Genomic DNA, 25722 nt, shown 5'->3' on the forward strand with positions numbered 1-25722 from the left:
ACCACTTCTGTAGTAAATACTGTTGTTTCTGTCCACAAGTATTTAAGTTTTATATGAGTTTATATATAATAAAAGGATTGGTTAACGAGATAATGCATCATTTAGAACTGTATTTTTAATTGTAGTGATATAGTTATTGCAACCAGTAAACAAAACAGAATTATCAAATCAACCAGTCATGAAGTTATTTCTGTTTGAAATAGATGTTTGTTTCTTTTGACCCTTTGACTGAGACTAAAGGCTTTAGATTGTTTTCCAGGATAGAAAATGATGTTGTGATGTTCATACCTTTTCCATGTGCATAAGAAGATTAAATAAAAGCTAAAAGAGTCTCTAATTAGAGGCTGAAACCTTGTTGTGGTCTTGAAATAACATCTTTGCAATTCCACCATATTACACTCACTGCTTAAATTAATATATCATTAAAAACAAAGTTCTTTCGGAGGAGGTTGAGTTGGAATTTTCCCTAGGATAAATTTCTGAGCTTGATATTGTTCTAGTTCAGGAAGGGTGAGATCTGCAAGTGGTGTATAGATTGTCAAGGATTCTGGTGCTGGTGGAGACTGTGTGAAGACTGACGAACCAACAGAAGAGACTTGATCGAAAACAGACCCAGTCGTACCTGATGGCATGGCTGATCCAAACACAGAAGATTGTTGCACTGGTTGCTGTCCAAATACAGAATTTTGCTGAGAAGCAGGAGGAGCGAGAGCAGGTTTGCCAAAAAGACCAGTGCCGCTGCTAGTGCTAACATTAGATGATAACGATGAATTTCCAAAAACAGACCCAAATGAACTATTTTGATTCATCGAAGGAGTCGAATTACCCAAGACACACATTTGGGGGTTTGCACCTATTGATTGCACAGTATTTAAGGTTGAAGAATTCCCAAATGTATTTTGTAGTGGTGAAGGTGTCTGCACACCTCCAAATACACTGTTGACGTTCCCAAATGTATTATTTCCTTGATTTGGCACATTTGTGAAATTGCACATCATGTTTCCTGAACTGTTGCCACCAAATGCACTGCCTTGACTCTGGAAAGGACTGGAACTGCTCTCTGGTTGTCCAAACACCTTTGATGCTCCAGACACAAAACCTAAAGACTGTCCGAAAGCATTTGAAGATCCAAAGGCTGAAATAAAGCAAAAAGAGGAAAATTCATTAACCTTGATTGGGTTGAGATTTTTTTTTGGGGGGGGGGGGTTCAACCTTAACCCGTTAGCATTCAGATTATTCTACCAAAAGTAATGCTTATTTATTGACATTATTTTGAATTAATTATTTATTATCTCATAGCATTGAAATTTTGATGATGTGATCATATATTTTTATAAGTGACATTATGGGGTAGGAATGAGAAACAAGATCTGTCCAATTTCAACATAAAAGAATTAGAATGTTTGAGCTGGATATGGCCAGTTTAAGTGCTAAAGGGTGCAGGTTAATTGTTGAAGAGGGGATAATATAACTGGTTTCATTAACCTTGATATATTACAGACAGTTATGTTCTTGAATGGAGGTATCAAAAAACAAAGCCATCATTGAAAGGAGTGGAACATGGAAGGGTGAAGCTGAAGACCATACAGCTTTTGGCACAATCTCACTACATATTTCCATCAATTCATTACACTTTGAATAATCCTTTTGATTTCACTTGCCTCAACAGGTCTTCGCAAGCAGAGTTTAGTGTCCAAAGAAGGAAAGGTATGCATAAGTGGGCTGGCTACACCCCTGGTAAAAGCCACGGATTATGGTCTCACTTGGTTTGCCGGGTCTTCTCAAGCACAGCATATTTCCAAAGGTCTCGGTCACTAGTCATTGCCTCGGTAAGGCCTGATGTTCAACGGTCATGCTTCACCACCTCATCCTAGGTCTTCCTGGGTCTACCTCTTCCACAAGTTCCCTCAACCACTAGGGTGTGGCACATTTTCACACAGCTATCCTCATCCATTCTCACCACATGACCACACCAGCACAGTCGTCTTTCTTGCACACCACATCTGATGCTTCTTAGGTCTAACTTTTCTCTCAAGGTACTTACACTCTGTCGAGTATGCACACTAACATTACACATCCAGCGGAGCATACTGGTTTCATTCATTGCAAGCTTATGCATGTCCTCAGCAGTCACATCCCATGTTTCACTGCCATGTAGCATGGCTGTTCGTACACATGCGTCATACAGTCTACCTTTTACTCTGAGCGAGAAGCCCTTTGTCACCAGCAGAGGTAGGAGCTCTCTGAACTTTGCCCAGGCTATTCTTATTCTAGCAGCTACACTTTCAGAGCACCCGTCCCTGCTACTGACTTGATCACCTAGGTAACAGAAGCTCTCTACGTTTAGTTTTTCTCCCTGGAATGTGGCAGAAATTGTTCTCTGCACATTTTCAGTGTTTATTGCTCCTGAGCATCTGCCACATACAAAAACTATCTTCCCAGTTAGCCTTCCTTTGATATTGCTGCACCTCTTATGTGTCCATAGCTTACACAGGGTACATCTTATAGAGTTTCTACCTACGCCTTTTCTACAGATCAAGCAGGGTCATCTACCTGAAGGGATTTGTGGTTTGTCTGCCTTCCTACTTATTAGGACTTTAGTTTTAGCTAGGTTGACTCTAAGGCCCTTCGATTCTAGACCTTGCTTCCACACCTCAAACTTCTCTAGTTCTGATAGTGATTCAGCAATTAGAGCAAGGTCATCTGCATAGAGGAGCTCCCAGGGGTATCCTGTCTTGAATTCCTCTGTTATTGCCTGGAGGACTATGATAAATAGGAGGGGGCTGAGGACTGAACCTTGGTGGACCCCTACCTCTACCCGGAATTCTTCACTGTACTCGTTGCCAACCCTCACCTTACTGATAGTGTCTCTGTACATGGCTCGCACAACTCTCACTAACCATTCATCCATCCCTAGCTTCCTCATTGACCACCAGATAAGGGATCGGGGGATCCTATCAAAGGCTTTCTTCATGTCAACGAAAGCCAGATACAGAGATTTGCAAGAACATTCTGAAACTGGTGGTTCTGCGGAAAGTATATGCAACTCATTTGATAATTGAATTATGGGTTTTGAATGATACAGCCACCAACATAATTTTTTTCTACTATTGATACTGTCTCTGTTTCTCCTCCTACCACCACTATATTTCCTGCTTTACCGAACCAGTAAGCTGTGTGTTATTGCTTTTTTGCGCTTGTCTTCCTCTCAATATCATTACTGTTCTTGTATCTCACCTGTAAGATAAACTTCCAATTTTTCTGGCTCAAAGTGTCCTGCTGACTCTAAAACTCTTCAAACCTTTCTAGCTACCAACAGCTGTTTGACCATATCTCTTCCTTCATCAACATCTTTTATTTCACTTCTCTCTTAAGTAATCATCCTCACAACCCTCATACATTCATCTCATACTATTGCCTCCTAACCTTCTAATGCAGAAACCAAATCTTTGACAGTCCTTAATTCTCTATATCAACTAGTTTCATCCTCTATACACTTCCCGGACTGACACACAGACCTCTTTCTTACCTCCCAACCTAACTCCTGCTACACTATCACCATCAGGACCTATTGGATTATCCAACTACTGTCTTACCACTACAGAATGCTTCACTCATCTCCTGAGCCTTAAGACACTGCAAGTCAGCTGTATGACCATAGCTGTGTTAACTATGCCAGCCAGAACATCACATGCTTCTTTCCTGCACTATCAACGATAGCTAAGAAGTGACTGAAACCATCCATTTTTATCATGTTCCTCTACATTCATCACAAGTAGGATAATTCTCTCAGCATTTCATCTGACATACACATGGCACCACGTAAACCCAGAATATCTAAGCCAAGAAGGTTACAAGCCCTGACAATGTACCCATAATTGATTCTCGCTCTCTCTCTCAGTCTTGGAAACACCCTACAATATATCCAATTCCCAAGATCAACTCCCTTTCACCGTGTCTACTATTTTCCTTTGAATCCCCCTTCTCTCTCTGTAATGACCCCCAGTAGCTGTGTATCTACAAAGCTACTGGATCACTTATATAGAATGTATATATACACACACATTTGTATACAGACATAAATATAGCAGATATTGTTAGGGCCAGATTAATTTTAAAATTTGTGTAGTGTTGTTTTTTTCTTTAGAACTTTCTGTTTTACATTACATTTTCCACCTGATTACTATCTCAGTTGTTTACAGATACTTAAACGCAAGATCAGTTTATATTGAAATATTTTATCTCCAGTATAGGGTTTACAGCTTCTGTCCATTATCATCTTCATCACCCTTTAATGTCTGTTTTCCATGCTGGCATGGGTTTGGTGATTTGACAGGAGCTGATCATCTGAAGGGCTGTTTAGGCTCCCAGTCTGTTTTGACATGGTTTCTACAGTTGGATGCCCTTCCTAATGCCAACCACTTTACAGAGTGTACTGGGTGCTTTTACACAGCACTGGCATGGGTGATTTTTATGTGGCACCAGCACCTACAAGCCCACAAGATTAGGGATGCTCAGCTGGAGAGGGTTGCAGAGGACAAGCCTGTATACAAGGGCAACCACACTTTTACTGAGCTTGATGTGGCTTTTCAAGCATAGTAAACCATCAGAAGTCTCAGTCCCCTGTCATTCCATCGTCTGTTGATCCTTTCTCACCACTTCGATTGTCACAAGATAATTTAGTTGATAAATTTTGAGATATTTATTTCGACAGATGAAAAAGTTTGGTACTTATTCTATCAGTCTTTTCTGCTGAACTGCTAAGTTACAAGGACATAAAAAAAAAAAACGAACACCAGTTGTCAAGCGATGGTGGAAGGGACATACACACATACATGATAGGCCTCTACACAGTTTCTGTCTATTAGAATCATTCACAAGACTTTGATTGACTTGTGTCTACAGTAGAAGACTTGCTCCAGTTGCTGCAACTGGGACAGAACCTGAAACCATGTGCTTTGCTAAGTGAACTTTTTAATCATACAGCCATGATAAACTAACAAGCAAAGACTTATGTACATAATACCTACATTATTACGTAGACAATGTTGTTGGATAGAATTTAAAGCTTAACTCTTAAGCATTCAGATTACTCTATCAAATTTAATGCTGTTTGATTCACACTGTTTTGAAGTAATCATGCATTATCGTGGCCAGTTTGAACATAAAACAAGTAGAATATTTGAGCCAGATATGGCTGGTTTTAATACTTAAGAGTTGAGGCAGAGATGTTTAGAATACAAAGATGTGTTTCCTTTTTTCTTTTTTTCTGCGGTTAGTTAGGGTAGAAGAAATTTGAGATGAGTTGGCAATTGACAGTTCAGAAGAATAGTAATCATATGGAAACTGGTCAGTGGAGTTTTATTATGAAGCAAGATTGGAAATATAATGTCAGGAAGCTGTCTATTGTGTGTGTGTGTGTACATATAAAACGTGCATATCAACATCATCATCATTTTAACATCCATTCTTGCATAGATCAGATGGAACTTGTTGAGGCAAATTTTCTACAGCCGGATGTCCTTCTCGTTGCCAATCCTTAACTGTTTCCAAGCAAGTTAATATCTCTCCATAGCCAGATAAGTTTTTCACAGATGAGTAGAAATGAAGCCTACAACTTGTATGAGAGTAACACTCATTTACGCATGTCACACCACTCGCAACCATCAAGCAATATCAAAGGAATAAGGGAGGCATAAACATTAATGCATACATATATAGACACACACATGACAGACTTCATTCAGTTTCCATTTAACAGTTCCACTAAAGATTATTATAGCCTGGGGTTATAATAGAAGACATTTGCCCAAGATTTTTCCCAGCTTGTGGTTGGGAAGCAAACTTCTTAAACACTCAGCTGTGCCGTATGTGTGTGTATATATATATATATATATATATATATATATGCATATGATTATCATCATCTAGTGCCCACTTTTCCATGCTTGCAAGGATCAGACAGAATCTGTTGAGGTAAATTTTCTACCGTTGGCTGCCCCCTTCCTGTTGCCAACACACCTATTTCCAAGCAAGGTAATATCTCCCCAAGGCCAGTTGTTTTTTTTTTTATGAAGGTTGGAAACAGATAACATTGCATGTATGATGGTGGTGCTCATTTACAATGATCGTATGATATCAAAAAAGGGTTGCTCAAACACCCACATACATACATATACTCTTTACTCTTTTACTTGTTTCAGTCATTTGACTGCGGCCATGCTGGAGCACCACCTTTATAGTCAAGCAAATCGACCCTAGAGCTTATTCTTTGTAAGCCTAGTACTTATTCTATCGGTCGCTTTTGCCGAACCGCTAAGTTATGGGGACGTAAACACACCAGCATCGGTTGTCAAGCAATGCTGGGGGGACAAACAGACACACATACATATATATGACCGGCTTCTTCCAGTTTATGTCTACCAAATCGACTCACAAGGCTTTGGTTGGCCCGAGGCTATAGTAGAAGACACTTGCCCAAGGTGCCACGCAGTGGAACTGAACCCGGAACCATGTGGTTGGTAAGGCAAGCTACTTACCACACAGCCACTCATATATATATATATATACACATACTACTGACCGAGACCTTTGGAAATGTGCTGTGCGTGAGAAGACCCGGCAAGCCAAGTGAGATCGTTGCCAGTGCCCCTGGACTGGCTCTTGTGCGGGTGGCACATAAAAGACACCATTTCAAGCGTGGCCGTTTTCGTGCGGGTGACACGTAAAAGCACTCACTACACTCTCTGAGTGGTTAGCATTAGGAAGGGCATCCAGCTGTGGAAGCTCTGCCAAATTAGATTGGAGCCTGGTGTAGCCATCCGGTTGCACCAGTCCTCAGTCAAATCGTCCAACCCATGCTAGCATGGAGAGCGGACATTGAACGATGATGATGATGATATATATATATATATATATATATATATATGTATATATATATATATATATATATATATATATATATATATATAATCTCATCATCATCGCATAACATCTACCTTCCATGCTGGCATGGTCGGACAGTTTGACAGAAGCTGGCCAGGTAGAAGACTACACCAGACTACTGTGTCTGTTTTGGCATGGTTTTTGCGGCTGGATATTCTTCCTAATACCAACCACACCATCGAGTGGACCAAGTGCTTTTTATGTAGCACCATCACAGGCGAGGTCAGTTTTATATACATCTGTTCATGCCGGTGGCATGTAAAAGCACCCACTACACTCTCGGAGTGGTTGGCGTTAGGAAGGGCATCCAGCTGTAGAAACTCTGCCAGATCAAATTGGAGCCTGGTTCAGCCTTCTGGAGCCTGGTGTTGCCATCCGGTTTCACCAGTCCTCAGTCAAATCGTCCAATCCATGCTAGCATGGAAAGCGGACGTTAAACGATGATTAAACGATGACCCTCTCTGTGACCTTCATTACCTGATCCAACAACTCAATACCTCTGTAATTATTTGTATCTAAAGCATCACCTTTATCTTTGTAGAAGTTGACTATGGTGCTGCTACACCAGTCATTGGGTATGACTCCTTCGTGTATCACCTGGTTAACTATATGGGTGACTAGGCTACAGCCAACACCACCAGATATTTTGATCATCTCTGCGGTGATTCCTGATGGGGCGGGGGCTTTCTCTGTTTTCATACTCTTAATTACATTATCTACCAAGGTACTGTCAATTCAGATAGCTCATATACAAAAAAAAATTTTTTTTTAAATGGCACAAAGTAATAAATATATCATTGCTTACCTGAAGACTGAGCTGGACTTGAGGGACTGAAACATAAAAGAAAAATATATAAAATATAAAAAAAAAAACTGATCTTAATTACAAAACAGTTTGTAATAACAAAACATGAAAGAAAGGAAATATACATCAGAACTGCTTCTCAACCATGCACAAGATACACGTGGGGTGGGGGTTATCATCATCATCATTTATATCTGTTTTTCATGCCGGCATGGGGTGAATGGGTCAGCCCAGTCCTTGACGGTTTTTATTCAGAGTTACCGTTCTCCTAGATGTGCTGAGGAACTAAGTCATGCTCACACATTTCACTTTTTGGCTTAGTTTCTACAGTTGAGTGTTCTTCATAATGCCGACCATAATGTTACTGGATGCATTTTATCATGGATCCAGCACTAAACAGATTGTTGTGTCTTTGATACGACTGAAGGATTTTCTCAACTTCACAGAATGTATTTGGTACATTTCATAATGGGTCCAGCACAAAAGAATTTGCCATGTTCTCAACAAAACTAATGAGGCTTCTTCATCCCATGTCACTGCTAGCTTCACAACTACTTTACAAAATGTCCTTAAGTGGATTTAGAGTTGCACCAACACTAGTGGGGTTGCTTTGTACCTCATAAGATACATAGAGTCCTCACCACTGTATAATGTATTTGTTTAGTAAGGAATCTATGGCTGAGGAGGTGAACAAAAGAGACAGCAATAACAGAAAGGATGGGTGGGAGAAGAGAGGTGTGCGATGGTAGAAATAGAGTCATTGGGATGAGAGGGTGGTAGAAAATGAGAAAGTGTGAGGGGAAGTAATAGAGGTAGATAAATGGTAAGAGAGAGCGTAATGGGTGTCAATACCTTGTGGAATGGTGAAGGGGTAGGAATAATGATAGACTATATCGAGTACATGCAAATTTGATGTGATCCCTTATACAGTAATGCCTCACTATGTAAGTTAATTCATCACCAGAGATTGCTTGTAAAGCAAAAACTCATAAAGTAGAGCAATAATTTCCCATAATAGCAATGTCATAAATTGTAATTCGTACCCAGATAAATATTTTACCTAGGCGCAGGAGTGGCTGTGTGGTAAGTAGCTTGCTTACCAACCACATAGTTCTGGGTTCGGAACCATGGGTTGGGAAGCAAGCTTCTTACCACACAGCCAAGCTTGCACTTATATATATATATATATATGTATATATATATATATATATATATATATATATATATATATATATATATGCCTCTGTGTGTGTGTGTGTGTGTGTGTGTGTGTGTGTGTGTGTGTGCGCGCGTCTCTGTTTGTCACACACACCATCTGCTTCACAATCAGTGATGGTTTGTTTAAGTTTCAGTAACTTAGCAGTTTGGCAAAAGATACTAAAAGAAATAAGTACCAGACTTTAAAAAAAAAAAAAGAAAGAAAGAAAAAACATAGACCAGAGGTACCCCAGCATGGCCACAGTCCAACGACAGTAACAAGTAAAAGATAGCAGAAAGTGATAGAGAAAGACAATGGCATTTCACACTGAAAGAAGAAATCACTTACCTGCTGACAGGAGCCAACGACTGTCTTCTGTTTGATTCTATAAACTGAATCTGCAAAGAGAAAATGAAGACAAATTTAATCAAATTGTTATCTATATACATGCATATTTAATAGATTCCACTTAATGTCTGTTATTAGGTCTCCATGTGTGTGTAGCCATGTGTATGTGTCGCCGTGTGTGTGCGTGTCTCCTTGTGTGTGTGTGTGTGTGTGTGTGTGCCTCCGTGTGTGTGTGTGTGTGTGTGTGTGTCTCCATGTGTGTGTGTGTGTGTCATATGCATTTGTATGTATACATTTTATGTATTTTTGTGTAATTCTGTACACACATATATTTTTTACAGTTTTATGAGATTTGCTGATGTTATAAAGGAAAATTGTTTATCGATTACCTGAATTTTGTATCTTCTATCGATGCCTGTCTTATGTGTGTGTGTGTGTATGTGTGTATATATATATATATATATATATATATATATATATGTGTAAAGTATATGAAGAGTTTTCGTCAGGTGGCTCAATAAACACACACAACGCCCCATTTGGGAATCGAAAACGCGATCCTCCGACCGCGAGTCCACTGCCCTAACCACTAGGCCATTGCACCTCCACTTTGCCTTCATTACCAACATAAAAAAAAAAAATGGCAACTTACCAATTTATCTTTGAGCTGTGCTGAAGGGTTCTTCAATTCCTGCCGTTTTGCACTATAGTCATTGTGCATCTGCTGCACTTTCAAAATCTAGTGAAAGAATTGAATAGTTACATATTGAAGTATAAAAATAAGGAGATACTCTTTTACTCTTTTATTTGTTTCAGTCAATTGACAGCGGCTATGCTGGAGTACCATCTTTAGTCGAGAAAATCGACCCCAGGACTTATTCTTTGTAAGCCTAATATTTATTCTATCGGTCTCTTTTTGCTGAACCGCTAAGTTATGGGGACGTAAACACATCAGCATCGGTTGTCAAGCGATGTTGGGGGGACAAACACAGACACAAACATACACACAAACACATACACATATATATATACATATATACGACAGGCTTCTTTCAGTTTCCGTCTACCAAATCCACTCACAAGGCTTTGGTCGGCCCGAGGCTATAGTAAAAGACACTTGCCCAAGGTGCCACGCAGTGAGTCTGAACCTGGAACCATGTGGTTGGTAAGCAAGCTACTTATCACATAGCTACTACTGCGCTTACAATATGAAAGATAAATTAATTAGTTAGTCATGATCAGTGCAAGTTACTAAATACTTACTAAATTATGAAGTAGACTGTATGTAATCCACCTGATGACTTTGGGAAGAGGTAAATTAAATACGAAACTGTTCAAAGTTAACAGTAGCAGGATCTTTGATTGTGTAGCGAAGAGAAAATCTTTTGAAAACGGCCATAACAGGTGATGAATCATGGGTCCATGGCCATGACCTCAAAACTGGTCCTCAGTCTTGGCAGTGGAAAACCGAAACAAGATTTCAAGACCTCAAGGAAATCCAAGAGAATGCAACGAGGCAGCCGCATGCTATATCAAAAAAAGGAGTTCCAGGAATGCTTCTATCAAATGGAAACGACTCTGGCCATAGTGTGGGGCTTCAGAAAGGAGTTGCTAAGTGGTCTAGTTTTATTTTACAATACTAGTCAGAATACTTATATATATATAGGTGTAGGAGTGGCTGTGTGGTAAGTAGCTTGATAACGAATCACACGGTTCTGGGTTCATTCCCACTGTGTGGCACCTTGGGCAAGTGTCTTCTACTATAGCCTCGAACCGACCAAAGCCTTGTGAGTGGATTTGGTAGACGGAAACTGAAAGAAGCCCGTCATATATATGTATGTGTGTCTATATGTTTGTGTGTCTGTGTTTGCTCCCCCAACATTGCTCGACAACTGATGTTCGTGTGTTTACGTCCCCGTAACTTAGCGGTTCGGCAAAAGAGACCAACAGGATAAGTGCTAGGCTTACAAAGAATAATTCAGTTCTATATGCCACGGGCATATGGCATAGTGGTTAAGAGCACAGGCTACTAACGCCAAGATTCCGAGTTCGATTCCAGGCAGTGACCTGAATAATAATGATAATAATAATAATAATAGCATCGAAAAATACCTTAGGAATGAGAACCCAGGTTCGAAATTTCCCCAAGACACCTGATGATGGCTGGAGGGTATATCAGACGAAACGTGTTAACAACAAACAAGATGAGGACAAATATCCGTCAATTGTAAATAATGTAAATAATGTTTACAAAGAATAAGTCCTGGAGTCGATTTGTTCAATTGAAAGCAGTGCTGAAATGACTGAAACAAGTAAAGGAATAATAGAAAACACACACACACACACACAAGAAAAGGGCAAAACTCATACAAGCAGGTTAATACACATGATAACAACATTAAGTATGATGACAGAGAGTCCAGCTTAAATGAAACCTTTTGACTTACATAATCTTGAAATCGTTCACTCTTCAATGCGTTATAAGCTTCACACCGTAACTCATCGGGGGACATGTCGACCATACCTAATCAAAAGAGACAATGTAGAAGTGGAAATATATTAACATAGTTATTATTGTCGTGGAGTGATTATAAGAATTAAGTTAGCAGGGACATGCAGCCTAGGTAGGCAAAGTAGGCACTGCCTACCTTGAATAAAATAGATTGATAGCAACATTTTCCTTTTATGGTAAAATATGCACCTAATAAAATTTTGAAGGTTTCTCTGATTACTATGCATCGTCATCATCATCATCGTTTAACGTCTGCTTTCCATGCTGGCATGGGTTGGACGATTTGACTGAGGACTGGTGAACTGGATGGCTGCACCAGGCTCCAATCTGATTTGGCAGAGTTTCTACAGCTGGATGCCCTTCCTAACGCCAACCACTCCGAGAGTGTAGTGAGTGCTTTTACGTGCCACCAGCACGAGGGCTTGGGGATATAATAGAAGCCACTTGTCCAAGTTGTCATGTCTTTTACTGTAGTCCAGGGCTGACCAATTCCAATTGCTTCAGGATAATTGCTAATTGCATTGCAATACAAATGCTCGTTTTGTATTTCCTTTAACCGTAACTAACAGAATGGCCTATACTTCAAGCAGAACAAAAAGTGTTACCTTTAACGAGTTCTTTCACTCACCTGGAATGGAAGGTCCTGACTTGCCAAAACTAATACATGATAACAGCCACATTTTGCTAGCTTCCCAATTTGTAATTTCTCGAGACAAAGTTGAACTGGAATAGAAATCAAGAGAAAGATTGCATTTAAATCATGTAATGGCATAAACGTTATCGACAAGAGATGGCCAGCTCAAAATATTAAAACATTAACCATTAGAATGTATTTTGTAATACGTCCAATGTTTTCATAATAGAAAGATAGTAGATAAATATTCAAAATTATTTCAATCTTTTTTATGTATTTATTTATATATACCACAAAAACAGAGACTGAAAGATCGCTCAAAGATAAATGATAGCATATTTTATAAATATGCCTGTTCAAATATCATAATAGCATGAAACTATTAGTGGCTCTTTGGGTTGTACATTTAATTTGATATATATATATATCTGGTACAGATCTCTGGCTTACCAGTCCCAATCAAACTGTCTAACCTATGCCATCATGAAAATGGATGCTAGATGATATATATATATAAATATATATATACTTTATTTAAAAGCAGCAGAAATATAACAAAAGACTGTTACTCTTAGTTTCACGTTCCCGTTCATCGGACAGTTTTGTTAGAAATGTGCTTACTCCGGTATATATATATATATATATATATATATATATATATATATATATATACATATCTACACACACACACAAGTGTAAGATCTTCGGATCCAGGTGTAGGAAGTTAGTAAGCTTCAAGCAGCCCATAGAAGGTATACAAAACAATTTTCAGAAACAATAGTAATTTATTTCATCATTATATTTATTGAGAGAGAGAGAGAGAGAGAGAGAGAGAGAAAGAGTGTGTGTGAAAAATTAAGGTAAGCACGAGTATGTATGTTTCACAATTGTAATTAATTGAAACTCAGAATTAGATGTTCCAAGTGCATTTAAATACCTGACTACAACGCCTCTGAGTTACACTCTACATAAATAACATATTATATGCATTTACATGCTTGCATACATTTTCACACACATTTATAATCATATTTACGTCGGGGTGAAAACTGACATGTTCAGAGACACCTATATAAATCACATGCGACAAAGTTGTCTCCCCTTAGACCAACATTTACTTATATATATAGGTGTAGGAGTGGCTGTGTGGTAAGTAGCTTGCTTACCAACCACATGGTTCCGGGTTCAGTCCCACTGCATGGCACCTTGGGCAAGTGTCTTCTACTATAGCCTCGGGCCAACCAAAGCCTTGTGAATGGATTTGGTAGACGGAAACTGAAAGAAGCCCGTCATATATATGCATTTGTACATATATATGTGTGTTTGTGTGTCTGTGTTTGTCCCCCCAACATCCCTTGACAGCCAATGCTGGTGTGTTTACATCTCCATAACTTAGCGGTTCGGCAAAGAGACCGATAGAATAAGTACTAGGCTTACAAAGAATAAGTCCTGGGGGTCAATTTACTCGACTAAAGGCGGTGCTCCAGCATGGCCGCAGTCAAATGACTGAAACAAGTAAAAGAGTAAAAGAGTGAATATATTTGCAGCAACAGTTGTGAAGGTTCATTGTGAAGCAATGAGCTCCTGGAATACTGAACACAGAAGATATTTCCAATTCTAGATTGAAATTAATTTGTCTCACTATAACCTTTTCATTATTACCTCCTCCAATGCCTCCTCCACTCTTAAAAGTTTTTGTCTTGCAAGTACTTCGTGACCCTGTCAGTGCAGGTGCCACTTAAAAGCACTCAGTCCACTCTGCTGAGTGGTTGGTGTTAGGAAGGGCATCCAGCTGTAAAAACCTTGCCAAAACTGACCTCGCCTGTGCTTGTACCACATAAAAAGCACGAAGTACACTCTACTGAGAAGTTGGTGTTAGGAAGGGCATCCAGCTGTAAAAACCTGCCAAAACAGTCACAGAAGTTTGGTGCATGTTTTGGTCTGGCCAGCTCTTGTACCATCCCACCCATGCTAGCATGGAACACAGACGTTAAATGATGATGATGAGGAATTAAAGTCACTTCTGCACTTAAGACACCTGTGTGTTTAGTAACCAACCTTTTCCACTCCTCTTAATCTTGGGCTTTTTTTTTATATAAGCCCAGGCCTTGACCAATCTGGCATAGAAATAAAATTTGACATAAATCATTGGATGAGGACAGTTGCATAGAATTACCGAGCTCTAATTGTGGAGGGAACCTGTGGAAGAGGTAGGCCCAGGAAGACGTGGGACAAAGTGGTAAGAAAGGATCTTCAGGCACTGGGCCTCACTGAGAAAATGACAAGGGACCAGGAGTTGTGGCGATTTGCTGTATTTGAGAAGACATGTCCAACTAAGTAAAATTATTGTCATCCATGCATACAGGTTTGTCTTTCTATAGGTACCGGGGCCACATAAAATGCACTTGTGCCAGTGCTGCGTAAACATGCCCGTGTTGGTAGCAGGTAAATAGCACTCAGCACACTCTGTGAAGTGGTTGGCATTAGGTGGGGCATCCAGCTATAGAAACCATGCCACAATAGACAATTACAGTTCATATAGCACCCCAGCTGACCAGCTCCTATCAAACCATCCAACCCACACCAGCATGGAAGATGGACATCAAACGCTGATGACGATGATGATGATGAATAGTAGCACTTCTTTTCTTCCTTCTACTCTATAAAAAAAGACAAAAAAAAAACTAAAAAAAAAAAAAGGCTTTGTTCGCACTTTGGAACAAATATCATGGTTACAGCAGTGGAGGCGCAATGGCCTAGTGGTTAGGGCAGCGGACTTGCAGTTTCGATTCCCAAACCGGGCGTTGTAAGTGTTTGTTGAGCTAAAACACCTAAAGCTCCACGAGGCTCCGGCAGGGGATGGTGGCGAACCCTGCTGTACTCTTTCACCACAACTTTCTCTCACTCTTACTTCCTGTTTCTGTTGTACCTGTATTTCAAAGGGCCAGCCTCGTCACACTGTGTCACGCTGAATATCCCCGAGAACTACGTTAAGGGTACACGTGTCTGTGGAGTGCTCAGCCACTTGCACGTTAATTTCACGAGCAGGCTGTTCCGTTGATCAGATCAACTGGAACCCTCGATGTCGTAAGCAACGGAGGGCCAACAACAACATGGTTAGAGCAAACAACCAGAAATACGAAGAAGAACTTACATAATCTCTTGTGGTGACTGTTGCTGCAGCTGGGGCGCAGGCTCGGGACCAGTTGACAAGTGTGGTGCAACCCATTTGAATTTGTTCTGTTGCTGGCGATTATTGGATTGGAAAACATTTCCTCTGGCTTCTCTGCTTTCATAATTATCAAAATTAAGCTGCCTTTGACCTACAGAAGAAAAAACAATTTAAATAATTAAAAAAAAAATAACAGTATGTAGTAATTAGCACATATAGGGTGGGGCAGAGAGGACAGGACAGATGTTTTTGAAATGGTTATTACTCGGCCCAAGGGGGTGGAACATATGTCCTACAGGTACCATTCAGTCCGTAATGTCTTACCATTTTTTTTATTTTTGGGTGAAGCCATGGCGCTGTGGACAATAGAGCATCATGTGTCATGGAGAATAGTGAGTCTGTTGCAACAGTTCAGTGTGAGTTTCGGTGCCATTTCAACATTTACCGAAATCAGGTGTTCCCACTCATAGCACAATCTTACGTTGGGTAAATGCACTTCGTACACAAGGTACACTAATGAATAGGAGACCAGTGGGGACGCCATGAATGGTGTGGACCTTAGAAAATGTTCAGTGAAATAAAAAAAATTTTTTTTTTAATTTTTAACCGAGTTCAGTCCCACTACATGGCACTTTGGGCAAATGTCATTTACTATAGCCTCAGGATGACCAAAGCTTTGTGAGTAGATATGGTAAACATCATATGTGTGTGTGTGTGTGTGTCTTTGTTTGTCCCCCACCATTGCTTGACAACCAATGTTGGTGTGTTTACATCTCCATGACCTAGCTGTTCAGTAAAAGACCGAAAGAATACTAGGCTTACAAAGAATAAGTTCTGCGGTCAATTTCTTCAACTAAAAACCCTTTAAGGTGTCACTCCAGCATGGCCACAGTCAAATGACTGAAACACGTAAAACAATAAAAAGAATACGTGTGTGAGTGAATACCTGTGGCCTAGCAGTTAGGATGATTCATTCACAATCATAAGATCATGGTTTCAATTCCTGGACAAGGTGATGTGTTGTTACATGTTGCTCCAGTCAACCCAGCTGTAGAAAGTTCCCCAGCAATTGCTGGAAAGTTAACCTTTCAACAGACTGGGGTCCTGTTGAGAGACTGGAAAGTCCTTAAATCTCAGCTACGTACCATATTTTAATGTGTATAAGGAACCCGTTTTTGTTAAAAATTAGATTAACAAAATATGGGAATTTCTTATATTATAACCCCTTACTCTTTACTTTAATTACCTCCGCCTTAGCGAAGACAGAGATATTGTTTTCAGTCGTGTTTGTTTGTTTGTTTATTTGTCCATGGACAAGACATCTCAAGAAGCACTGGATGGATTCGGACACCTAGGATACGTCCTGTATCACATTCATATGCTACATTCTTCTATCGATTTTCAAACATTTTCAGTCAGGCATTTTCTCTCTAGCCCTATTTTCCTTTTAAGGTGAAAGGTGAAATAATTCACCAATTCTGGGCCAGAGATGAGGGCTTGCACAGGGAATAAGGACAAGGTAAAATTACTACCTGCTTTTATAGCAAGTTGATACAGGTAGTTTATCCTGTCCCCCTCGCACTCTTAGTTGATGCAATTGAAAAAAACCACATTACTTATGGGATGATCCAGTGTGTATGTATATATAGAGAGAGAGAGGATAAGCAGCCTTCTTTATTATAGTAAAGATGTGACTAGTTCAGGGAAACATTACTTTCATTATTCACATAATGTCACTCTTGTAATGCAACACTTTTTAATTTTAGTTCAAATTGAAAATGTGAAACTATTTTCACTTTCTAATGAAACTTGATCGTTGTAGTGCAGTATCTTTCAAATGACTAAAGCTGGTTGTTGAGATAATGTAGAAAATATGTAAATGAAAAAGTTTATTTGGAAGCCGAAGGATTACTGAATCTTTTGATACCCCATCATTATCATCATCATCGTTTAACGTCCGCCTTCCATGCTAGCATGGGTTGGATGATTTGAGTGAGGACTGGTGAACCAGATGGCTACACCAGACTCCAATCTGATCTGGCAGAGTTTCTACAGTTGGATGCCCTTCCTAACGCCAACCACTCCGAGAGTGTAGTGGGTGTTTTTACGTGCCACTGGCACGAGGGCCAGTCACACGGTACTGGCAACGGCCACGCTCAAAATGGTATTTTTTATGTGCCACCTGCACAGGAGCCAGTCCAGCAGCACTGGCAACAACCTTGCTCGAATGATTTTCTAACATGCCATCGGCACAATTGCCAGTAAGGCGACGCTGGTAATGATCACGCTCAAATGGTGCTATTTACGGGCCACTAGCACGGAAGCTTGACAGCTGCTCTGGCAATGATCACGCTCGTACAGTGCTGTTAGTGCTCCACTGGTACAGGTGCCAGTCATCGAATATGGTTCAATTATGATTTCGATTTCACTTGCCCCAACAGGTCTTCGCAAACATATATCAAAATCAGCAACTCAGTTTTCGAATGCATAAAGAACATATGCACGTACACACACAAACTCCATTTTCATATTATATTATATTATATATAGTGGAGGCACGTGGCCTAGTGGTTAGGGTGTCAGCACCATGATCATAAGATTGTGGTTTCAATTCATGGACCGGGCGACGCGTTGTGTTCTTGAGCAAAGCACTTCATTTCACGTTGCTCCAGTCCACTCAGCTGGCAAAAATGAGTAACACTGCGATGGACTAGCGTCCCGTCCTGCTGGGGAACACATACGCCATAGAAACTGGGAAGCCGGGCCCATGAGCCTGGCTAGGTTTTAAAAGGGCGCATGCTGAAGAGGCATGCTGTTATTGTGGTTATAAAGGCTGAGCATAGCGATTTAGAAATATATCAATTTTTAAAAGTTGCCAGATCTTTTGTCTACAGAGTTTGTAAGAAGCTAGAGACTGAAGATGGAAACATATCACCAGTATCAAAGCATAAAAAGCATTCTTAACACTCTGAAATCATCAGAACACCTGAATTTATCCAGCAAGTTCAACAGACCATTGATTACAATCCCAGAAAGTCCATGAAGTCAATTGCAAAAGATCTTCATGTATCAGAAGGAACAGTCAGAAATGTTGTCCACAAAGATATCAGATATAAGTAATATATGATGAGGAAAGGTCAATTTGTCAGAAAAAGCAAAAGAAAACACTACATCACACCTAAAAGGGTCTTAAGCAAACTGAAAAATCCAGCGGAAGAAGATTTGATTTGGTTTTTCTGAAACGAGAAAATTTTCAACCAAAATCAAAAAGTTAACAGAAGAAATGACAGAAGTTCCAAGCGTTATGCATACAAAATTTCCTGCAACTGTCCTAGTTTGGGGGGTTGTCAGCAATGAAGGACACGTGATGCCTCCTTACTGCTTTCCACAAGGCCTTAGAGTTAACTCTGCTGCCAACACTGAGGTCCTGGAAATAGACAGTGTATTCAATGGAAGGTCATATGTGTTTCAGAAAGACTCTGCACTATCACACATGCCTCTAGTAATACAGGAATGGGTGACTGAAAATTTTCATGATCACATAACCCCTAACATTTGACCTCCTAACTCCCCAGATCTCAATCCATTGAACTGTTATATGTGGAGCATTGTTGAGAAAGAGGTCAATAAACACACTCATAGCATTCAAAGATTCTTTGAAAGCTGCCGTAGTCAGAGTAATGCCCAAAATGAACCAGGACCACTTCATTCGAGCATGTAGGTGATTTAGATCTCATACAGAAGCAATTGTTGAAGCTGAAGGTGGCTTTATTGAATAACATTATAGAAAAGGTTTATTTTTCATCCTCATAGGATTTTTTGATAGATAAAGTTATCTGTTATTATATACGTTTTTTGATAAACTTAAATTTGTCCTCCAATATCATACACACCCTATATATATATATATATATATATATATATAATGTGGTAAGAAACGTGCTTCCTAACCACATGGTTCCAGGCTCAATCCCACTGCTTGGCATCTTGGGCAAGTGTCTTCTATAGCCTCAAGCCGACCAAAGCCTTGTGAGTGGATTTGGTAGACAGAAACTGAAAGAAGCCTGTCGTATATATGTACATATATATGTGTGTGTATATGTTTGTCCCCCCCTTAACGCTTGACAACTGATGTTGGTGTGTTTACGTCCCCGTAACTTTGCGGTTCGGCATAAAAAGACCGATAGAATAAGTACTAGGCTCACAGAGAATAAGTCCTGGGGTCGATTTCTTCGACATAAGGTGGTGCTCCAGCATGGCGGCAGTCAAATGACTGAAACAAGGATATATATATGGTGTGTGTGAGAGAGAGAGAGAGAGAGAGAGAGAGAGAGAGAGTTGTCCATAAGTCAGAAACAAAAATATACTCATTAAGTAATAGAGCGGGTATATTTTTTAATATATGATTATGGTATGTAACGGCTCACAGTGATACCGTCGATTTCGCGTGGAATATCTGAAGATACGTCAATATTCGAGGAGAAACCAAAGGGTAACATTCTAACTAGTTATATGCCATAGCCCCAAATATTGTTTGACAACGTATATAAGTAGTATAGACATCACTAAAACGATTAAGGGTGGTAGTCACGTCTATACTTGTGTCTTTGGGTTGTAAATTGCGAATAATCCACCTTAATAATTTATATATATATATATATAACTAAATTACAACAAATATATAATCCATTTGTTATAGTGCAATGTTGTACCATTCAAAACTTTTTATTCTTTACAAACAATACACAATGTTTCAAGCGAACTACAACACTCTCTTATATATATATATATATATATATTTGATAGGAAGGACAACAAAAGAAAGAGACCTCTATATTAAGCAAATAGAGGAATATTTTTACAGATATATATATATATATATATATATATATATATATATATATATATATATATATATAGGCATAACTACAGGGTTTTACCCCCCAGACTTTGGGAGGTCATAACTTTCAGAAAAATGAATATTTTTTAATTAAATTTTCTATGCATATAGTATTTACTATGTTTTGGAAATTCCAACAGAGTCCACTTAAATTCTTCTTAACTTCCAGGAAAATTAATATTTTTTCGTGAAATTTTCTACAAATATACCTTGATATATGTAACAAACTAAATTTTTAAAAAGAAATTTCAAAGCTGACACGAAATGAAGAGATGGCTATTATAAGAACGTTAGGAAAATACAAGTGAATCTAAAGAAGTATTTTGACTGATGCAATTAAGTAATTTTTTTTTTTATCTAATTTCAACTGAGTCTCAACAGAGAAAACAAAAGGAAAACTTTCACGTTGTTCGGTCACATTGGAAAGTTATCTGGAAATAGCTTTGTTTAAATAATACGTAGTAAGTACATTTCATACGAAACGTACAGCTTTAACGTAGAACTTGACAGGAGATATAATAAAAGCAGACATTTCCCAAAAGAGAAATAATATGCGAAAGTCAAGTTGAAGGTAAACATAAACAACATGAATAAATGGTTTTAACTTACTGTTATTATTACCGCTGCCGCCTCTTGTATGATCGAACCAGCATTTATTACCATAACGGCAATTTCCTTGCAGAAAATACTTACAAACAGCCATATTTTAACTACTTTCACTTCTAGTTCAGAAATCTTATTATCCGTTATTTTAGGTTAAATGGAATAATACAGCCTCTCGTTTTCAATTCATGACACAAGAGGATGTCAGATGTATGAATAAACAGACAAAGATAGGAAAGTGAGATTGCAAGTGTCTGTTATGAAGTGATTTGAAAGTGATTAACGGAAGTCATTAGAGTTATCTCCCTCTTCTGATAGAGTCCCGAGAAAGAAATTGAAACCGCTTTATTTGGTCTTTTCTGAAGCTAACGGTTTTGAAACCACGTTGCTATAATGCAAGTAAGTCTACACTTAATTTTTTTCATTCATTAAATTTGTCTCGCATTTGTATATATAAAATATCCGAACGATTACCGGTTAACGCTACTAATTTGGCAGAGTTTCGGATTAACTATCGCCAACCTCATGTATGGGGGAGGAATACAACAAGGAATTGTTCGTTTCATACAATGAGAATTTAGATTCTAAATTAATTTGTCCCACTAACTATCTCGTAAATGTCTTTTATCTCTTAGACGAGACAAAAATTAATTTTTAATCAGCCAAGGATTCATTATATGCTGTAATGAACCATGTGAATTTTTAATGACACTCAGATCGTAGCTATTAAGTTACTAGCTGATGCTATTAAGTTATACATGGCCCCTGAGCCAATACTAGCAGAAAACCATTTTTATTCTAGACCTGTAATAATTCATAAATCTATCCATAAACCTTTGATCTGTCAGTTTTCATGCCATTACAGTTTTGTAAATTGTAACCAATTTAAGGATGGGCCATCATTGAATATAACGTGCGTATGCTGAATCAAGGATAGTCTTTTGAATAGTCATTCTACTGGCATTCGGAAAACATGTACCAAAAACTATTGTTTTCCTATGGAAGAAAAAAAAACACCTTACAACACGTTGTTCAACCACCACTTACCTTCAATAAATCTGACAATCTGTGTGTGATTGCCTTGGGGGTCGATAAATTAAGTACCAGTTGCGTACTGAGGTCGATGTAATCGACCCCCCCCCCCCCACAAAAAAAATTTTCTGGCCTTGTGCCTTGAGTAGAAATGAATTTGTGTCTGATTGAGGGACTCTGTGTGCTTTTTCTTACACATGTTTACATTCTTCTTCTCTATTTACTTTTGTAATTTATAAATCTACTTCTAATACTGATATATTGGCATTTACTGGCTTATATAATCCAACAAATAGTTTACAACCCCAAGCAAACAAACCGATTAAGTCCCTACTTATATTCAACACTAATCGAAAATTCTCAATATTCATACATTTAAGTATAATTTCTAAAGGACCCCTCTCGCTCCTGTTTAGGGGCGTTTTGTTGCTTTGAATATTCTGAAAAATCTTACGATTAATAGTTTGGCAGGGAAGGAAGCTGACACTTCACAATCGCAATGTTATACTTGTCAGATTTTTTTTTTCTTTTTACAGCTTACGATAAAAATGTACATAGTTTGTTTGATATGAGAGAGTAAAAGTATTAAGCTAATTTTTACATTAGAAATTATAGATGGAATATTCTTAAAATTATCTTACACTTGAAGATACTGGTAATTACAAGTCTTAACGGGGGTAGGGGAAACGACGCTTTTCTATATAGAAAAGTTTTCTTTTTTTTTTTTTAGCAATAGTTGTGGTACTAGTCACTTATTATCTCATCTTGTCTTGTTAACAAAACTACAGAGCTACGAGTGTGTCGACTCTAAACAATCGTTCGGAGTTGGGCTCTTACCATATAAGGAAAAGCCCTTCAGCTGCATGGCGTTTAGAGTTTGAATAGTTTCATATGCTCTTCATTTCATTCGATTTAAACTTAGAATCCGTAGTAAATATAACATCAAAGGAAGAACGGCAGGATGTCCGAAAAGGTAGAAGCCTGGAATTAACTCTTAATATTGTTTAATTTCGCTTTATGTGTCAGATTTCACTGCTGTCATCTCTAACTGTCGCCCCTCTTGTGCTCTGGTTTTTTCGCCTTTCGTAACTTAACGTCTTTCGAAGTATAACATTTTACAAACGCCCTCTTCGTTTATTTTGCAAAATGAAAAACACGGTGTGAGGTGAGCAATTATCAAACAGATGCTGAGTTTTGCAGTGGTTTTGTTATGTTTTCTTATACTATCTCGTTCAGCACGTGTCTCTTTGGAATTTATTTGTACTGCCTATGTTACATCGTTGATCATATTTTCTACTGATAACGCAACATACTCTTTATATTCTAATCCCGAAGATTTTTTTTTTTCCTGTGGAAAACGCTTTTGAAATATAAGCAGTGTAAATGACTCGTTAAGCACAACTGACAAAATGCTTAGCAGCATTTCTATCGGTTTTACATTCCGACCGCAAATTCCGACGTGGTCAACTTTGCTTTTCATCCTTTCAAAGTTTTATACAATAAAGTGCTAGGTGAGCACTTGCGTCAGTATAATAGACTAGCCTCTGCCCGTCCATCATATATAATTATTGCTGGTGGTTTATTTTATTTTTAACATAAATTAGGACTCTTCCAAACATCCACTGCTCCTTGTAATTTTATTATGTCGCTCCTACACTAAGGGTCGTTACTGTCTGGATTAAGAACCACTACTCTAAGGATTCGAAAAAATAAGAGGCGGATGTAAAGAATGTGGACCGCACCCCCACCCCACCCATTTTTGTTTGTTTGTTTTTTTGTTTTGTTTTTACAGAATCTCCTTATTTTCGAGTACGGAGATTCTGATTCTGCCCTCCGAAAAAAACGGCATTTTAAAATTTTTGTCCCCCGCCCCATAAAGTTAGTTCTAGGGTTAGGATTAGTTTTCGGGTTATGGTTAAAGTTAGTTTTAGTGTTAGGGTTATGGGGAGGGGGAGTATATATATATTTTTTTATTTAAATCTTAGAACTTTTATTTTTTTTTCAGAATCATAATCTCCGTATTTTTCTACGTATTTCGCCCCCCCCCCCAAAAAAAAAACATTTCTGAAAAATGTGAAAATTGAAGAACTGGTGGGGAATTAAAATTTTTTAATGCCGTTTTTTTTTTGTTTTGTTTTTTTGTTTTTTGTTTTTTCGCAGAATCAGAATTTCCGCACTCGAAAATAGGAGGATTCTGTAAATAAAAAAAAGTTTTTTAAAAAACAAAGGTGAAGTCCACAATGAGATATATGTGTCTGCGGAATTTCAAAATAAGTACACATTTCCATAAGAAAAATAAAATTGAAAATGTGATTTTGTTTTGTGCGGCTGTGTAGTAAGAAGCTTGCTTTCCAACCACATGGTTCCGGGTTCAGTCTCATAGCATGGCACCTTAGGCAAGTGTCTTCTACTTATAGCCTCAAGCCGACAAAAGCTTTGTGAGTGAATTTGGTAGTGGGAAACTGAAAGAAGCCCAGCATTTGTGTGTATGTCACCATCACTTGACAACTGATGTTGGTCCATTTACGTACCTCTAACTTAGCGGTTCAGCAAAAAAAAAACGATAGAATAAATACCAGGCTTTTAAAAGTAAGTACCAGAGTCGAGTCAGTTGACAAAAGATTCTTTAAGGTCGTGCCCCAGTATGTCTGCAGTATAATGACTCTTTTACTCTTTTACTTGTTTCAGTCATTTAACTGCGGTCATGCTGGAGCACCGCCTTTAGTCGAGCAAATCGACCCCAGGACTTATTCTTTGTAAGCCTAGTACTTATTCTATCGGTCTCTTTTGCCAAACCGCTAAGTTACGGGGGCGTAAACACTCCACCATCAGTTGTCAAGCGATGGTGGGGGGGACAAACACAGACACACAAACACACACCCATATTTATATACATATATACGACAGGCTTCTTTCAGTTTCTGTCTACCAAATCCACTCACAAGGCTTTGATCGGCCCGAGGCTATAGCAGAAGACACTTGCCCAAGGTGCCACGCAGTGGGACTGAACCCAGAACCATGTAGTTGGTAAGCAAGCTACTTACCACACAGCCACTCCTGCGCCTGAAATGAATTTTTTAAAAATTGTAAATTTTTGCATCTGAACCAGATAGTTAAAAAAAATAATGAATAAAATCAAAATTGAGGAAGTTACTGTCAGTTGCATGGTTTCATATGACAAAAGTAGGGCAACAAAAGAAATAAAGAAATACAATGTTTAACTCAGAAATCCTAAGCTATAGGCGTAGGAGTGGCTGTGTGATATGTAGCTTGCTTACCAACCACATGGTTCCAGGTTCAGTCCCACTGCATGGCACCTTGGGCAAGTGTCTTCTACTATAGCCTCAGGCCGACCAAAGCCTTGTGTGCACAGTCTGTGACAGACCATGTCTGTCCTTGGCTGGCCTCAAATCTCACCTGCGAACCCATGGAAAACAAACCTCATCCAGCTATTCTGATTATATGTCTGTGCACACGTTTGAATGTGGTGTGTACCAGAGGGTTTGCAAATCCAATGGGGGTCTTAAAAGACATGTTAGGATCCACAATGAGCAGAACTTACTTGCAGGTATT

General features: G+C 38.8%; 2 protein-coding genes across 6 annotated transcripts in view; one reads left to right on the forward strand and one right to left on the reverse strand.

Moving 5' to 3' along the window:
• Window positions 1–95: 95 nt before the first annotated feature.
• Window positions 96–23125, reverse strand: LOC106881731 (nucleoporin NUP42). Of its 4 annotated transcripts, XM_089349519.1 has the most exons (9): window positions 22987–23121; window positions 18793–18850; window positions 15597–15765; window positions 12437–12531; window positions 11744–11820; window positions 9949–10035; window positions 9297–9346; window positions 7751–7776; window positions 96–1135 (listed from the first exon to the last, which is right to left on the reverse strand). In XM_089349519.1, exons 1-9 carry the CDS (start codon window positions 22987–22989, stop codon window positions 423–425), a joined length of 1278 nt encoding a protein of 425 aa, XP_089205645.1. In that variant the 5' UTR covers window positions 22990–23121; the 3' UTR covers window positions 96–422. The 4 variants fall into 4 exon arrangements, with proteins under 4 accessions (XP_089205645.1, XP_089205646.1, XP_089205648.1 ...); XM_089349520.1 differs by lacking the exon at window positions 18793–18850 and having other exon boundaries at window positions 22987–23125; XM_089349522.1 differs by lacking the exons at window positions 18793–18850; window positions 22987–23121 and adding an exon at window positions 22165–22933.
• The window catches only part of LOC106875853 (phosducin-like protein 3), a 28805-nt gene continuing 24517 nt past the window's right edge, over window positions 21435–25722 (forward strand). Inside the window, exon 1 of one of the 2 annotated variants that reach the window (XM_089349524.1) lies at window positions 21435–21516. In XM_089349524.1, coding sequence (XP_089205650.1) covers window positions 21511–21516 — 6 coding nt within the window. In that variant the 5' untranslated portion in view covers window positions 21435–21510. Of the gene's footprint in view, window positions 21517–22985; window positions 23123–25722 lie in introns of those variants that run through there. The other variant, XM_089349523.1, reaches the window with a different exon arrangement.

The sequence above is a fragment of the Octopus bimaculoides genome, chromosome 3 (genome assembly GCF_046866305.1).
Source record: "Octopus bimaculoides isolate indiv1 chromosome 3, ASM4686630v1, whole genome shotgun sequence".
NCBI lineage: Eukaryota > Metazoa > Mollusca > Cephalopoda > Octopoda > Octopodidae > Octopus > Octopus bimaculoides.

Coding starts and splice junctions, on each gene's coding strand:
- LOC106881731 (XM_089349518.1), bottom strand. CDS start 21,217: ATGGCTGTTTGTAAGTATTTTCTGCAAGGAAATTGCCGTTATGGTAAT. Junction 10,036..11,743: donor GTGAACGATTTCAAGATTAT/GTAAGTCAAAAG, acceptor TTCTTTCACTAG/ATTTTGAAAGTGCAGCAGAT. Junction 1,136..7,750: donor AAGTCCAGCTCAGTCTTCAG/GTAAGCAATGAT, acceptor GCTTTATTTCAG/CCTTTGGATCTTCAAATGCT.